This window comes from Propithecus coquereli, unplaced genomic scaffold (assembly GCF_000956105.1).
Source record: "Propithecus coquereli isolate 6110/MARCELLA unplaced genomic scaffold, Pcoq_1.0 Scaffold178, whole genome shotgun sequence".
In the NCBI taxonomy this organism is placed as follows: domain Eukaryota; kingdom Metazoa; phylum Chordata; class Mammalia; order Primates; family Indriidae; genus Propithecus; species Propithecus coquereli.
Genome location: NW_012142523.1, coordinates 1341290 through 1358527, shown reverse-complemented (window position 1 = coordinate 1358527; position 17238 = coordinate 1341290). Strand labels below are relative to the sequence as shown.

Here is a 17238-nt window from a genome sequence, read left to right as displayed (position 1 = left end):
TTTTTGATATAATACCACTTTTGAATGAACTCTGTTGCCTGTCACCACAGAGAACAGAATAAAAAGGCTTCTTATATATGTAAACAAGATGGATTTATTTTCACAAACTGGGAGTGGCTTGAACATAGAACTGATTCTGTTAGCTAATCATTGTCATAGTGAGGGCTATGAAGCAATTATTCTAATTGGTATTTTAGTAGCGGGCCCCCGTCCAGTCACCTGCATGTGTCTAGTAATCCCTTTCACTGAGTGCCCTCCCTTGGGTACCTCTGTGTGCACTTTGCATCATGGGAGTGCTGTAAGATGAAGACATACAGCTTGGCAATCTATACTGCTTTATGAACGTTTCTGGAAGTCTGCAGATTATGGAGGCTCAGCTCACCATGTCCATGTCATAGTGACCCAAGTTCAATCCCAAGGTCTCCCAATCACTCACTGGCAGAGGGTCTTTGGGCAGGTTACTAAATCTCTTTGAGCCTCCCTCACTCAGTCCCTTCATATACAAAATGAGAACAAAAACAGAATCTGCATCTAGAGCTGTTGTGAGCATTATATGTGATATATAAATGATCCCATATAATAAAATGCTTAACATGGTGCTTCGTGCATAGTAAGGACTAAATAAATAAGAATAATTGTTACTTGAGGGTAGTATGGGCATTTCATTGCACTTAAACATCTTCCAGACTAAAATAATCTATCATTTTCATTTTCCTCTGTGATTTTTGGTACTTCTACAGACTACCTTTTCACCTTTGATATATTTATCTAAAATGGAAACTTCACTACCATAAATGGAAAACCAGTATCACCAGCCATAACTAGAAGTTACACATTAGTGCACATTAAAATAAACACGTTAATTAACATTTGTGAACATTCATTCGTTATCCCCTAAAATTACTCACACACGTCAATGGTGTACAGGCCATATTTTGGGGAATGCTGTACTTTAAGAGAAAACTTTGGGCGTAGGCCTCCATTGGTGGGTTAGCCTATTAACAAAAATTTAATGGATACCTTCTACGTGCCAAGGTCCGACCTAGTGCTGAGGACACAGAGGTGAGCAGACAGAGAGGGTCCCATCCACATGGCCCTGTCCTCTGGGACTGAGGTGGGTGCCTCTCTGGTGGGTCACTTCATTTTCACAGGAGGCTGTAAGGCCTGTTATTAGCTTGCTGATCAGTAACATCTCTGACTGCCAACAATATGGCAACACAAGACAGCAATACTTGCCAGGAAGTAGCATTTCAAAATCACCACCATTACCCATTTACCAAGCTAACATTTAGCTGAAACCATTAAAAGGATGAAATAGAGCTCCACGTACCGTCATGGAAAGATGTGCCAGATACAACATGGCCAGCAAGTTGCAGAACAGAATGTAGCGTATAAATGTACATTTAAATATGTACATGTGGGACCGGGCAACGGTGGCTCAGGCCTGTGATCCTAGCACTCTGGGAGGCCGAGGCAGGAGGATTGCTTGAGCTCAGGAGTTCGAGATCAGACTGAGCAAGAGCAAGATCCCCTCTCTACTAAAAATAGAAAAACTAGCCGGGTGTTCTGGCACATGCCTATAGTCCTAGCTACTTGGGAGGCTGAGGCAGGGGGATTTCTTGGCCCCAGAAGTTTGAGGTTGCAGTGAGCTACGCTGACACCACTGTACTTTACCCAGGGCCACAGAGTGAGACTCTGTCTCCAAACAAACAAACAAAAAATGTACATACAGGGGATTCTTTTAAGCCAGCTTCTGTGCTAAGCCTTTATTTGCATTATTTCATGTAATTTTCATAATAATCTTATGAAGTAAGTGTTGTTATTGTTCCCATTTTACAGATGCAAAAACTGAGGCCCAAACTGCATGAAGTGATTTGTCTGAGGCCTCATAACAAATGAGCAGTGCAGTTGCGAATTGAACCCTGGTCTTCCCACCTCCAGAGACTAGACTCTTAACTGCCATGCTTTTCAGCAGCCATGCAGCCATACGCAGGAAAATCTGGAAGGATGCACAGCAAATTGTTCTCAGTGAGCACATCCCAGAAGTGGGATTAGCTGTATTTCTTACATTTCTCTATATGTCTCTGTACTGTTTCAATTTTTAAAAACTGCCATTTGCTAATTTTGTAATTGTAAAGCAAAACCAACAAAACCATTACCAACATAAAAACTCTGCCAACAGACACGATCATTTGAGGAGTATCAACTGCACAGCACACCCAGGCCTTGTGCTGCTCTCCTTGTCTCAAGAGGTGTAGGCATGGAATAGGTGACATGGAAAAAAGGGGTCTGTGCCTCAGGAAGCTGGGGAAACACGGGATTAGACGAAATGAATCAGGTTTCTTCTCTGCAGAGACTTTCAGAGCTTTAACAAGCTAACGTTGATCATGAGGCTAAGATAGGCCAGAGTTTGTAGCTGAGACTGTGGTGATTTGGCCCCAGAGTCCTTTTTTTCCAGGTGCCTCATGGAACTAGTGTTCTTTATTTAGCACAAACATTGGAAATACAATTCCAGATACTTTAAAATCAACCCTGAAGTTGGTTGTTAGAGGCCACATTCCTGGATGGAATCTTGGTCCTGCCTTCCCCCATCTCCTCCAACCCCCCGCCTCAGAATTGCTTTCGCTGAGTTGAACTTGGCCTTGAAGCCATCGGCTTGTGGGTGTGTACATGGAATTGTAGGATCCAGTCTGTGTTGTACATGTAGTCCCGGCCCCTGCCTCTGAACTCTGAACGTATCTGCACGTGTACATTTTCCTGTGATGATAGGTTCGGCGTTTGGGATGTGGTGTGTGTGTTTGTCAGGGGAGTGTGTGAGGGAGCCTCTTCTAAAGTAGACCCCATGGCTGAGCTCAGAATCCATCCTGCCTGAGTTCTCACACCCACTATATACAGGAAGCAAAGTCATTTGCAAAGCCACACCACAAGTGTGAGGGGAATGGGTGGTTTGCTGGCCTGCCAAAACGCTGAGTGGGTGTCATTCTGGGTGTGGACAGACCTCCCTTTGGTACATCATTTGCAGGAGGAGGGAGTGCCTAACCTCCCTTGAGCACCTACTATGTGTCAGGTACTATCCAGGGAATGTAATAGTCATTATTTCCTTGATTGCCCACAAGCACTCTGTAAAGGAGGGATTTCTTATTGCCTCTTTACAGATAAGTAAACTGAAGTTGGGAGAGGTGAAGCCACTCGCTCAAGGAAGTGGCAGAACCAGAATTGCGCCTGGGTCTGCCTGACTCTGAAATGCATGTTCTTTGCACTATACCAAATCCCTGGGCTCTCTTGCCTTGGACGTTGCTCTGAGGTCTCTGCCTTCACAGTACCCAAGGACAGAATCCAGGGATAATGACCTTGGCCTCGTGTCCTACGCACTATCCAAAATGGGCCTTTGTCCTTCTCAGAACTGCCTTGACTCTTCCAGGAAGCTTTCCAGAATCCCCCCAGAAGAGCCTTCTCCTCTCCTCTGAACTTGGCCTGTTTTCCACCCTTTCTCCCTTTGAGAAAAGCCTCTGCTCCTGGGTGCCCAGGCGCGGGACCCTGTCTGCTTCGTCCGTCAGTACAGGGCTGGGTGGAGGGAACTGCTCCACCTGTTCAGGGGTGGAGGAGCTGCCCTTGGAGCACGAGGAGAGCCGGGTGGTCCCCAGCCCCCACAGAAGCCACAGGCCTTGGAGCTGGAGACAAGAGCAAGGCTGCGATATGCTGACTAGGCAGAAAGAGTGTGTCACGAAAAACTCCAATGAAGCAGGGGGAACCTGGAAAGTCTGGCTGGGGTGGAGACTCCCCCCAAAAACTGAGCCTCAGAAGTAAAGAGGGAGGGAGTGAGCATATCGCTGACCGTGCCTTCCTGGGCCTCCTCCCTGGGGTTTAAAGCAGCAGAGCTGAAGCAGGAGGCAGCAAGGGCAGAGGGGAGGACATCCTGCTGTGACACTTGGCAGGGACAGGAATGGCAACTTTCCAGGTGGAAGTTCAGCAGTTCCTTGTCCAGGGACAACTGCACCCTTGTCCGGGATAAAAATAGCGCTTCCTCTTCCCTTCCTTTGTCACTGTCTTTCACCTCCAACTTCCCAGAGTCAGATCAGATATATCTGTCCGCCCTGGAGACTCCCTCCCAGATGATAAACACTCCTTACACGTCCATCTGCCATCGGGGGGCTCCTCCCTCTCTGAGGCATTGCTGGTCACCGAGGCCATCTGAATGCTCTGGGTGACTCCTGTCTTTCTCTCTCAGGAAATTCTTGTCACTGGGGTCTGCCCCCGGAACCAGAAGATTCCTGGGTCCCCTGACTCGAGTCTGTCCCTCACCCTTCTCCATGGGGCGCTGAGGGGATCACAGCCTCGGCCGTCACTCCCTCCCAGGGCCTGGCTCTGCCACTGCCTTGCTGAGAGGCTGAGCAGTGAGTGCTGGGCCCCCTCTGGGCCTCAGGAGCCTCATTCTCATGGGACAAGGGACTGCCTTGGTGATTTCTGAAGGTCTTTTCAATATCTTACAACCCATGTGCCAGATCTCCCAGAAGCATGCTCCCAGTGAGTGGGGGCTATTGGCAGACAGTGTAGCAGAGAGAGACAAGAGCCACCACTTTGCAGGAAAGAGGTGACCCAGCTGCACTGCGTGCTTCCCCCCTGACCTCCAGCAAAGATTTTCTGTCTCCCAGCCTGAAGGGCTGCTGCGTCCCCAGGGAGCCTGGCCCCACTCACAGCCACAGCCCTCAGCTGCCAGGCTCCCCACCACGGCCCCTAGGCCCCTGCATCCAGCACTCCTTACCTGCCCAGCCCGGGAGCCTCCGGCCCCATTCACATGGTCCTCCTGGCCTAACCTGGCTGCCCGGACACCTTCAGCTCCCCTCGCCGTCTTAGCCACCGCCTGTCTCCCCGCGCCCACGTCCCACCCTGACTTCCTGCCTCCTCCCGAGGGCTCCGCAGCCAACCGGGCCCCAGCAGCCCAACCACAAGCCTTCAGCACCCCAAGCTTCCTGCCACTATAGCCCCCCACCCCTCAGCCCCTGAGGGTCCCCTACATCTCCAGACCAGGCCCTACTCACCCTGAGGGTGGCACTTGGAGCCTTAAAATTGAGGGAGGGTGTTTGATGGACCCTCCCTTCTGGCCTCCAGGGTGCACCTGGCCTAGAGATTCAAGGGCAGCCTTCTGCCCCAGCAAGCAGGGGCAAGCAGAGACACACTCCGCTTACAGTGAAAGGCAAGTAGCACCACTGTTAGAGCCTGAGAGCTGAGTGACCCTTTTGTTTCAGTCTGACAGCAAAGGTAGCATCGCTCGGACTCAGAGAACAGGACAATATCCGTGTTAAAATGTTGGAGAGCAGACCACACGTTCCAGCCAGATGTCAGGCTAAATCAGCTGCTACCGTCGGCCAACAGAACAATACCCATGTCATCTCAGGGCACAGGACAATAGCTTTATTATAGTCAAGGGCAGGCTACGGGTAGGCTGACAGCCCCCTTACGGACAGAATGCTGGACAGCAGCCTGTTTCAGGAGGCAGGCAGCCCCCTGTCTTCAAGAGGGCATAGTAACAGCTCCTGCTATCCACAGAGAACAGGACAATACCCACTAATCATGGTTGGAGAGTACAACAAATTAGGGCGCACTTCTAATTTAGGTAGAGGCAAGGCCACAGCCCCTGGTGGAGGTGCAGGTCTTGGTACCGTCTCCTGCAGCAGGTGGGAGAGCTGGGCCCAGACACCCAGGTGCAGCCAGCAGACTGATGGGACTTTCTGTTATTGGCAGGAGGCAAGAACGTCGTCACAAGCAGCAGGCTGGCCGAGAATTTCCATTTCGCCTGGGGCCAGGCTGAGGGTGGCACCCATCACAGGCTCGGGGCCAGGTCGCCAGTGATATGAAGAACTCCAAGTGGCCTATATTAGGCCCAAGAACTGGGCCTTGACCCAACCTGGAGGAAAGTGTAAATGCGTCACTGCCTGAGCTAGCCGGTGGGGGGAGGGAACCCACAGAGCATTGTTGGGGTTTGTGAGGTGGAAGCCGGTGCTGTGTGCACCTCAGCTGCGGAGGAAGGCGGGGCAGGAAATGGGTGGGGGGAAGAGGAAGCCTGAGTTGGAAAGTCAGACAAAGAGGGTAACACAGAAACAAAGGCTGAGAGAAACAAACTAAAAACCTACAGAGTGACACAGATCCCAGGGTTGGGGCTGCAGGGCCAGCTGTCCTTGCACTGTAAACCTCAACACCTCGCAGTCCATTTCCGGGCTTCTCACGAGAGTAATAAAATTGCTGGTGACAGTAGTAAGTGCTTACTGTACACTATCTCACTTAAGGCGTGTCCAGCTGCCTGTGGAGTGAGAATCAGCATCTCCACTGCAGACGTGAGGAAACAGATTCAGGGGCTCAGGGACCTCCTCAAGATCCAATAGAAATAAATGGGAGCACTGGCTTTGAACCCAGGTCTGCCAGGTTCTGCATTCTATAGCAGCCCGATTTACCTAAGTCACCTCCCATGGGGATGACTTAGGTCTCTCTCTGTTGCCTGGGCTAGAGTGCAGTGGTGTTATCATAGTTCACAGCAACCTCAAACTCCTGGGCTCAGCAATCCTCCTGCCTCAGCCTCCCGAGTAGCTGGGACTACATGTGCGCACCCCCTCGCCTGGCTAAGTTTTTTTTTTTTTCGTAGAGATGGGGTGGTGCTGTGTTGCCCAGGCTGGTCTCCAACTCCTGGCCTCAAGCGATCCTTCTACCTTGGCCTACCAAAGTGCTAGGATTATGGGCGTGTACCATGGCTCCCAGCCCTGACTCTGGTCTTGGTAAGACAGAGAGATGGGGCCGGATCTGTGGAGGAGGTGGGGATCCATCACTTGGCCATCTCCACCCCCAACATGGGCCATCTTTCCTGCAGTGGACCAATGTGGTCCCAGCGACAGAAGACAGACAGCGGCCTTGGGCCTGAATAAAGGACTGCAGAGACGTTGGTGGGAAGCACAAAGGGCGTTTATTGAGGAGCTTGGGGGTCTGAGTTCCTTCCCTTGCCCCTGGCTAGCTAGGGCAGCAGGGGTGACAGGATGGTTGGGCTTTGCACACTTGGGACTCATTTCTCAGAGACCTGAGTGTTCCCCACTTGCCCACCAGGTGCTGGCGCCTCTGGGGCACCCCTCTCTCCCTCTTCCCAGGCAGGCTGGGGAAGCGGCAACAGGTGTCCCCGGAGAGCAGAGCAGGTGTCCCTCAGCAGAGGGTGAAGCGCCGGGCGCTGATGTTCATGCGCGTGAGGCCCAGGTGACGCAGCGGCGGAGCCAGGGTCAGACCGGCCCCAGGCTCCAGCTCCAGCTCCAGCTCCGCCTCATCCAGCAGCTCCTGGTGCAGGTGACAGGCTTGGTCCATCTTCAGCCGGTGCAGCTGGGCCCGCAGCCGCAGCAGCTGCCCCGCCAGCTGCCGGTCCTGAGCTTGCATCTCCCGCTGCGGCCGAGAGGGGGCGTGAGCCTGCTGGGCTGGCCCTCAGCCTCGCTCCCTTCCTCCCTTCCTCCCTTCCGGTCAGCAAGGGCCTTTGCACCGGCTGTGCCCTCCCCAGTCCCCTCTCACCTCGGCTTGATGCCTCCCCATCTCTCAGACCTTGCTTCACACTGGTAGTTCTCAAACCGAGCTAAGGAGCCATTGCGAAGCAAATACAGATCAACTAAGCAGAATCTCCACGTTGGAGCCTGGACATCTTTATATTTGCACATGTTGGGTTGACAGCCACCTAGTCAGCCCTCACCTCTTCAGATTCTGCCCACAGCATGGTCAGTGCCTCCTTCTGTACTTTACTGTATCTTTGGGGTATAGCAATTCCCAGAGTAGGGCAGGCCATGTCTTTTCCCACCGATAATGGTGGCCCCCCAAGGGCAGGGCTCTGCCTCCTGGGCCATAGGAGCACTAGGTCAGTAGATAGGATGGCATCCTTCTATAGCAAGCCTCCCGAACGAAACATTGGACGCGTCTATTCCTGGCTCCTCAGCGCCAGGACACAGGAGTGGGCACTTGCTGGAGGTGGAGTCCATTCTTATCCCCTCCCCACACCCGTGATCTTGGGCCCTAAAGACGACTGGCCTGAAGGCCCTGTGCAAGGCTGCCCACCCCACCAGACTCACCAGCTCCTGTCGGAGCCACTCAAGAGCGGAGTCCATCGAGTCGAAGCCACAGATGGCCCCAGGTCCTCCTGGCCCAGGTTTGGCTTGGGCCCTGCGCCAGGCCTGGCTCTGGACCTGGGCTGTCCACTCCAGATAGGAGGGCCGCCGAGTCTGCAGCTGCAGCTTGGCCGTCAGTGCCTTCACGGAGTCCAGGCTCTCCTGCTCCTCGTCCTCATCTTCTTCACCCATTGCCTGGAATTTCAGTGGCCCCAGGGACATGGTAGGTTTGAGGTAAGTGACAGGGCAGGGCTGCCACTCTGGGATTAGGGAAAAGCTGGCAATATTTCCCAGGGACAAATGGCAGAAGCTGGCCATGAGCGGTGTCTCACGCCTGTAATCCTAGCACTCTGGGAAGCTGAAGTGGGAGGATCGCTGAGGTCAGGAGTTCGAGAACAGCCTGAGCTAGAGTGAGACCCCCGTCTATACAAAAAAATAGAAAAATTAGCCGAGTGTGGTGGCGTGCACCTGTAGTCCCCCAGCTACTCTCAGGAGGCTGAGGCAGGAGGATCCCCTTGAACCCAGGAATTTGAGGTTGCAGTGAGCTATGATAATGCCACTGCGCTCTAGCCCGAGAGACCAAGCAAGACTCTTTCTCAAAAAAAAAACAAAAAACAAGAAAGCAGCAGAAGCTTGAGGGTGAAAAGAGCGTGCGATGGTGAATGTTCAAGGTGGGTTAGGGAGGCTGAGTGTGCCAGGGTGAGTGAGCAGATGGCTGTGTGAGGCCAAGTGTCCAAGGGCTGGAATTTTCCTGGACTGCTAACCCAGTAGCCACGTGATGCCCATCCGGGTGGGGGCAGGAGGAGCCCTGCTCCTCTGGCCCCTAGGATGAATTTTATTGTCTTTGCCCAGAAGGAGACACCCAGTTCCCAGAAAGGAAGTTGCTCCAGGATGAGAAAAGCATCACTCACACCGGAGTCTTGGCTTTCCTCCCAAGATCCAAGTTAAAGTAGTTGAGAGGTAGGAGGAGGTTGACTAGTTGCTCCCTGTCCTTACTCAGGACACCAGCCCTTTAGCAAAGGAATAGCGTGCAGGGCCCTGGCCTGGGAGTCAGGAGACCTGGGTTCTAGTGCTGGCTCTGTGGAACCTTGGGCAAGTCACTGACCTTCTCTGAGCTCTGCTGGGACAGATCAAGGACTTCGGGCTATACTGTAAGGAACCATAGGTTCCCTTGGAAATCCTTCAAAGGGCTGCCTGCAGGTGGGGAAGGGCAAAGCCGTGGATGGTTCCAGTCCTCCCTCTCTCTGCCCCACCAGGCTTCAACCAGAGCTGTTCCTTTTTTTAAACTTTGTGTTGCAATATAACATACACACAGAAAAATGCACATATCATAAATGCACGGCTTGACGAATTCTCCTAAACTGAACACACCCATGTAACCAGCACCCAGATCAAGCAACAGTATTCCCAGGACTCAGGAAGCCTCCTGTGTGCTCCTTGCCTGTCACTGCTTTCATAAGGGTAACACTACCCTCGTTTCTGACAGCATACATTAGCTTTGCCTGTTTGTATACTCTCCAGTGGTTCTCAAACGTTAGCATGCTTCAGAATCACCTGGAAAGCTTGCTAAGATCAGAGTTTTGATTCAGGCTGTATGGGATGGGGCCTGATAATTTGCATTTCTACCAAATTCTCATCCCAGCTGCTGCTGGTCTGGAATTTTACAATTTGTACTCTTTCGTGTGTGATTTCTTTCACAGAGCAGTTCCAATTTCATGTTTATATTATGGGGACCCACCTATGATTTTATTTTTTTTCACTTGAAAGTCTGGAACCTAGTGGACCAGAAGGCCCTTTGAAGGGAAGAGTTGTTCTTCCTCTTCTCAGTAACCAGCACCCAGCAGAGTGCAGGCACCAGCGTTTAAGAAATGAAAAAATAATTAGGAGAATGGATGAATGGATGAGTCCTCCAGTAAATCAGTTTAGCCTCCTACTGTAATTTTACCAGCGTAAGTGTGTCTCTTGCCAGACTGAAAACCCTGTGAATAGAACTTCCTGTCACCCCTGGGTCCCAACACCACACACAGCTCACAGTATGGGCAATGCATGCTTGGTGAAAGGATGTCGTGACAGAGGATGGGGTCTTTGAGGGCAGGACTCAGTAAGAAGTGACCCGCAAAGAGGGCGCCCACAGGCAGGGACTTCCAGCTGTGGAGGGGGAGGGGCATTTAAGGTGGACCAAGTGATTTCCTCCACTACCCTTTACATACCAGGAGGAAGCAGGAAGTTCCCAATTTCGCCCCTACACTTTCCAGCCCTTCCACCAGAGTACAGCGGAAGAGATGGTTATTTTTCTTTGTTTTTTTGAGTTAGCGGTAATGCTAGCACTCAGGGCTTAAAAAAACAAAAATATTGAGTGTCTCCTGTGCCCTAGGCACGGGGTTAAGGGCTTTGGGCAAGATTATTCTCCCCATTTTACAGATGATGAAATCGAGGTTTCCTTATAACAGGCTCTGACCAAGGACCTCGCTAAGAGATACTGGCAGTGTGAGGGGAGGATTCCGGTGAAACTCTGAGATTCCTTCCTCTGAGGGGCCTCCTTAACAGCTGTCCTGCGGGTGTCGCCAGCTGCTCAGCCAGTTCCTGTCCTTTTTGGAGACCGCGCGTGCCCCGCCCGACGCTCCCGGAGTCTGCCCTGCTGGGCCCCAAGTCCCCTACTGGCAGAATGGAGTTCTCAGAGCTGATCCGTACAGGCCGGGCCCAAGCACAGCTCCTGCGGGGCCCGGAGGCGCCCCCGCTGCGCGGCACGCTGTGCGTCACCGGCCACCACCTGCTGCTGTCTCCAGGGCCCCAGTCGACTCCAGACCTGTGGCTGCTGCTGTTGCGTAGTGTCGACTCTATCGAGAAGAGGTTAGACGTGGCGGGGGCGTCCCCGGAGTAGGGGAGCTCGCGGCTCGGCGGGAAGAGGGGGAAGGGCAAGCGCAGCTGGAGCGGGCGCTTTCCTGCATAGAGTCCTGTCCTATGAAACTCGTTTCCCTTCCCCCGATGGGGGGCGGGGGACACTGAGCCTGGGCCCGTCCATCCCCAGAGTTGCGGGTGACTCGGGCACCATCACGCTGCGCTGTAAGGACCTGCGGGTGCTGCAGCTGGAAATAGAGGGCGTGGAAGCGACGCTGGACATCGCCCGCTCCATCGAGGTATGCTGAGAGCACACCTGAAGCCCTTAAGCTATGCCTGTCCCTTATACAGGGAAGTATAATAAAAAGGCGCTACTGTGCAAAGGAGCACTGCATCCAGTCTGTCTCAGGGCACGGGCAAATGGCAGGGGGCTGCAGGGTGGTCTGAGATACGTGGACAGGCTGCGAAGCGGAGGGGCTGGAAAGGGCGCGGGTGACGATTCCGATCATCCCCAGAGCCCCTGACTTCCTTCCCCAGGCGCTGTCCTCCCTGGAATCGGTCATCACGTCCTTTCCGTTCTTCTACCGTCCCAAGGGCCTGAGACTGGGCGACTCCTGGCACTTCCTCCCGCCCGAACGCTACTACAAGCGGGTAGCTCGCGAGGTGGGCACGGTCGTGGGGGCCTGGGGATGTGGAAACGCCGGGCCTGGAAGGGGCGCGGGGACAGGGCACTCGCTGGGTCCCCTAAACCTGGCCTTCGCCCCTCCCTGCGCCGCAGACCGACGCGTGGCGGCTGAGCGAGGTGAACGAGGACTTCGGCTTGTGCCCCAGTTACCCCCGTGCCGTGATCGTGCCTCGCGCGGTGGACGACGATGTCCTGGCGCGCAGCGCCCGCTTCCGCCAGGGAGGCCGCTTCCCTGTGCTCAGCTACAGCCACGCTCCCAGTGGAACCGTGAGCCCCGCCCCTCCCAGGCTCCGCCCCTGGGACCCTCGGCGTCCTTCCTCGGCCGGTTCGCAGCGTTCGCAGCCTGGCTGCTTCCCTATCCCGGCCCCGCCCCCTCCGCTCAATCCAGCTTTCGCCCACTGTGGCCCGGCTGTCGGCGTCCCTGGGCTACTTGAAGTTTAGTTCCTTCTTTGTCAACCCAGGACTTACCCACCGGCTATTCACAGGGTCCCTCCCCACTCTGGCCACAGCACACACTGACCGGTCCAAATCCTGGAGAGTTCCACCCCTACGGCCCCTGTGCTCCAGCTCGCCCCGCCCCTGCCAGCTCTAGTCTGGCGCCTGTGTGTAGACCTGGCCCATGGGCTCCCCAGGCAGGGTGGGCACACTTCAGGAGCTGAGTCCCTGTCCGCAGGTTCTGTTACGCTCCAGCCAGCCTCTGACCGGTCCCCAAAAGCGGCGCTGTGCTGAAGACGAGGAGCTGCTGCGAGCGGTGCTGGCGGGGGCTCGCCCTGGGGCCCGGGGCTTTATCCTGGACACACGCTCCGCCCAGGCCGCAAAACAGGCCCGTATGACTGGCGGTGGCACGGAGGCCAAGGCCGCTTACCCTGGCTGGAAACGGCTGCACCGGCCCCTGGAGAGGTAAGGGGCCTCCCATCCTCCCCATGCTCCTTCCTGCAGGACTCTATGAATGTGTCTGTGTGTGTGTGGGGGAGAGGTCTTCCAGGAGCCTTGAAGATTGCTAGGCCTTTCCTGTTGGCCATCCCTCCAGGTGGGCATGCCCACTGGCACACCCCACCGAGACCTCATTACTCTCCAGGCACCCCACCGAGACCTTACTTTCCAGGCACCCCAACTAGACCTCATTACTCTCCAGGCACCCCAACTTTGCCTGCAAAGAAAAGGCTCCTCTTTACATTAAACTGAAATTTGTCTTCCTGGAACAACACACACACACACACACACACACACCCTCACACACCTGGAACAACACACACACACACACACCCTCCCTCCCTCCCTCCTTCCCTGAGGGCTGTGCCTGCACAGATGGATCTGTTTCCTCTGTCTCCAGGTGATGGTAGTGCCAAGAGGAGGTCCTGAAGGAGTTTTTGTGCTTTGGGGAGGGTTAGACTGCTTCCCTATCCAAAATACAAAACTGTTTATTCATTTATTCATCCTGCATTGAGCACAGGGGCTGCCATGGTGACCAGCCCAGACATGACAGAGATCAGCAGTAAATGGGCAATCAGAGCCCACTGAGATAAGTAGCAGCACAGAGGAGGTGCCCCTCTCTTAGTAAGGTGACTTTAGGTAATCCAAATGTTCTCCTGAGACTAGGATGCTTTAGCTGAGACCTGAAAGCGGGGGAGTTAGCCAGAAGGAGGAAGGACACTCCAGATGAAGGGAACTGCAGGTATATATTATAGGTGCAGAGAGTGCCTGGTTATTTGTCCTGTTTGGGGAACTGCAAGTTCGGTAGTTCCCGCTTTATCCTCAGGGAACATGCTTTGAGACCCCCAGTGGATGCCTGAAACCTCAGAGAGTACCAAACTCTATATATACTATGCTCTTCCTATACATACATACCTATGGTAAAGGTTAATTTATAAATGAGGCACATTAAGAGATTAACAATAATAAAATATAACAATTACTGTACTAAAAGTTTTGTGAATGTAATTTCTCTCTCAAAATATTGCATTGTACTGTATTCACCCTTCCTCTTATGATGACGTGATAAGATAAGATAAAATGCCTATGTGATGAGATGAAGTAAGGTGAATGCCATAGGCATTGTGATGTAGAGTTAGGCTACTGCTAAGTGACTAACAGGCAGGTGGTGCATACAGCGTGGATATGTTGGACAAAGGGATAATTCACGTCCTGAGTAGGACAGAGCACGGTGGCTCAAGATTTCATCATGCTACTCAGAACAGCACACAATTTATCTTATGAAGTGTTTATTTTGGGAATTTTCCATTTAATATTTTCAGACCACAGTTGACCATGGGTAACTGAAACCTCAGAAAGTGAAACCATGGGTTCGGAGGACTCCTGTACTTCAGTACGATGGGAGCACAGTATGAAGTGGGAGTAGAGAGAGATGAAGCTAGAAGGATGAGGGGCCAGAGCGAAGGTCTTGAGAACGGTGGTTATGAGCTTAGACTTTATCCTAAAGGCAGTGGGGAGTCACCAAAGGCTTTTAAACAGCACTGAAAAGTCTGCATTAGATTTTCTGCAGGAGGTCACAAGTGACCTTGGGCAGAGCGGATTCTGGAAGGTAGGAGCAGATGCTGAAGTCCAAGAGCATTGCGTTTCTCTTGTCAGACAAGGGCTCCCCAGGGAGCACTATGTTGCTCTCATCAGATTGGGTCATGCAAGGATATTGTGACACTTACATCAAATTGGGGGCTTCCCAGGGCATTCTGTGTTTCCCCAGAGGGCTATGTAACCCCTCCCCAGGTAATGCTCAACAGGCTAGGTCTCCCCAAACGGTCTTGGGTCTCTCCTAGACTGGGGAATCCTCAAAGATACAGAATCATTTCCATCAGTTTAGGAGCTCTTTGGTGGGCTTGATGTTCCATGAGACTGGGCTCCCCAAAGAGTCCTGTGTCCCTCTTATCAGATGCGCTCCTCAGAGGGTTCTATCTCTCATTGGTCTGGAGCACTTGCTCCCAGACTGTGCTCACTAAGACCGTGGGCTGGGGGAAGGATGACCAGACTCCCACTTGTCCAGGGGGCGGCCCCTACAAGAGAGCTTCGTGCGCCTGGTGGAGGCCTGTGGGGATCCGGAGCAGAGCATGGACCGCTGGCTGAGTCGGCTAGAGGGCTGCCGCTGGCTGGCACACGTGAAGGAAGCACTGAGCACTGCCTGCCTGGCAGCCCAGGCCATGGAGAGGTAAGGCCCCTACCCTGTGAGACAGAGAATGGTGGGGGACAGGCAGGGCCCTCAACCCCTGGACACAAAACGGTGACTCAGTACAGCCTAGAACTGCGCCCATTCTATTCCTGGCCTGGTCACCCTGGGCAGGGGACTTGGCCACTGTTGATGAGCCCTGGGCCCACAGGGAAGGGGCCTGCATCCTGGTGCATGGGGCTGAAGGCACGGACAGCACCTTACTCGTGACTTCACTGGCCCAACTCATCCTGGACCCCATGAGCCGGACCATAGCTGGATTCCAGGAACTGATAGAGCGCGAGTGGATCCAGGTAAGTGACCACCCAACCCCAGCCCTACCCCACCATCCAGAAACCCTGCTTCCTTGTGCCCATCGCTCTGCCCCCTCCCCAGGCCGGCCACCCCTTCCAGCTGCGCTGTGCCCACTCGGCCTTCTCCCAGGCCCGCCCCAAGCACGAGGCACCCACCTTTCTCCTCTTCCTGGACTGCGTGTGGCAGCTGGGCCGCCAGTTCCCGCTGTCACTGGAGTTTGGGGAGGGGCTGCTGTTGGCGCTGTTTGAGCACGCCTATGCCTCCCCCTTTGGCACCTTCCTCTGCAACAGCGAAAAGGAGAGGTGAGCTGAGGTGCGGTGGGGCAGGGGCAGGCACAGGAAAGGGTCAATTAGCTGCCGCATCAGCACCTTACTTCTTAGGAGCCATCTTTCCTCTCCAAGTAAATTCTCTTTTAGAAAACTCTTGCGAGTCTTCCTCTCCCCTCCTTCTAAATCTCATACTTCCTCCTAACTTCTGCAAACCCAGAGATAGATGGGTCCAAGCCCAATCCTTTAGGCCTCCCACTCTGTCCATAGCCAAGAGCAAGTATACCCCACCTCGAAAACAAGGACTGAAGGGGAAAGTTGCTGCAAAAGTAAATTATTTCTGGGGCTCTCTACCACTTTGGTTGATTCTCGTGAAGCAATAGAATCGAGGTTGAAAGCAGAGTCAGATTGTTTGATCTCAAACCACCACTCACCTCCTGGGTAACCATGGCAAACCTATGCGAGCCTTGGTCTCCTCATCAGCAGCATGGCGGGGAGCATAGTCACCATAATCTATAGGGGGTTGGGAGGAATAACTGAGCTAAAGCATAGAAGTGTCTAGCACCGTGCTTGACGCACAGTAGGCACACAAGAAGCGGTAGTTGCTTTTATTTGGCTGGCTTATTGCACATGCTCCCAGGCAGCCCCATAAACCGTCTTTGTCTCATCAGACTGAGACGGGGGCAAGAAGGGTTCCCTCTTCTCCAACAGTATTTAGCCATCTTCTTTGGCCCAGTTCTCCCTGACACCGCATCTTGTTGACTAACTCCGTTAGTCCTGGGACATCCAGGTTAGAAAACTGTCATCTATAGATATTTCCCTCCTTTTCCCCATCTTCATCTTTAGGTTTCTTTTAAAAAGGTCTGAGCTTGGTCCTCTCCTGCCAGAGGCCCCTCCTCCAACCTGCACCCAGACTGTTTCTTTCCATCTGGACCCTGCGGCGGCCTCCTCGCTGCCCTCCACATCTCCACTTTCATCATTTTAAGAAAACTCATCGGTCCAGACCTATCAATATTCACACTGGGCCCTTTCCCACTTTGCTTTCACTCATGTAGCTCCCCCCGCCACGTGTCGCCATTTTGTACACCCAGGATGCCAGGTCTGATACACCCAGCTCAAATATCAAATTCTTAGTTAGCCTGCCCTGACACTTATGCAAAGCTAAATTGTTTCTCCCTCTGAATGGAATGCCTTATGAAGTAAGATTGTGTCTGACTCCTCTTTAATTCTAGTGCCCGAGACAAGATCTGACTGGCAACAGTGTTTGCCTCAGAGTGGCTGTCACCCTACTAACCAGGGCCACCCACCCAGTCTCCTAGAGGGCATAGGTGGGGCTGGAAATTCACTCCCTCACCCTCTACAGATGCCTGTGTGAAGTGAGGACTCGAACACACTCCCTGTGGTCTGGGCTCAACCAGCCAAAGGAGCAACGAAAACTCCGGAACCCACTCTATGTCCTCAATCCCTTGGCCATCTGGCCCTCTGTGGAGCCCCAGAGCCTGCGGCTGTGGCAAGGTAACCTCCCCTACCTTCTCCCCTGGGGAGTTTTCCCCTCTGCTCAGCTTTCTTACCTGTCTTCCTCCTCCTCAGGCCTGTTTCTGCGCTGGACGCACCCACCTGAGCCGGCAGAAGTAGCATGGGAGAAGGTGTGGCAAATAGTGACAGGAAGGGAGGAGACAGAAGGCTCGCAGCCAACAGCTTCAGCCTGAGCCCAACCCCAGCACTGGCTCCTTAGACAATGGATGAAATGTTCTTGAAACCTCTCCAGGCCCCTGGGGACCTTTAAATCTTGGACAAGGGTACCTGTAACCCACACTAGCCCATAATACTCAAGTTCCAAGTTTGAAGTGTCCCAAG

The 17238-nt window shown here is 53.4% G+C and overlaps 2 protein-coding genes across 2 annotated transcripts; one reads left to right on the top strand and one right to left on the bottom strand.

Moving 5' to 3' along the window:
- Positions 1-6933: 6933 nt before the first annotated feature.
- On the bottom strand, positions 6934-8493 carry FAM167B (family with sequence similarity 167, member B). The gene is made up of 2 exons (XM_012642272.1): positions 8085-8493; positions 6934-7413 (listed from the first exon to the last, which is right to left on the bottom strand). Exons 1-2 carry the CDS (start codon positions 8436-8438, stop codon positions 7183-7185), a joined length of 585 nt encoding a protein of 194 aa, XP_012497726.1. The 5' UTR covers positions 8439-8493; the 3' UTR covers positions 6934-7182.
- A 2292-nt stretch (positions 8494-10785) lies between these two features.
- Positions 10786-17185, top strand: LOC105808544 (myotubularin-related protein 9). The gene is made up of 10 exons (XM_012642209.1): positions 10786-10970; positions 11149-11257; positions 11496-11621; positions 11737-11910; positions 12317-12543; positions 14642-14803; positions 14973-15114; positions 15197-15417; positions 16745-16896; positions 16972-17185. Exons 1-10 carry the CDS (start codon positions 10786-10788, stop codon positions 17088-17090), a joined length of 1617 nt encoding a protein of 538 aa, XP_012497663.1. The 3' UTR covers positions 17091-17185.
- Positions 17186-17238: the final 53 nt, after the last annotated feature.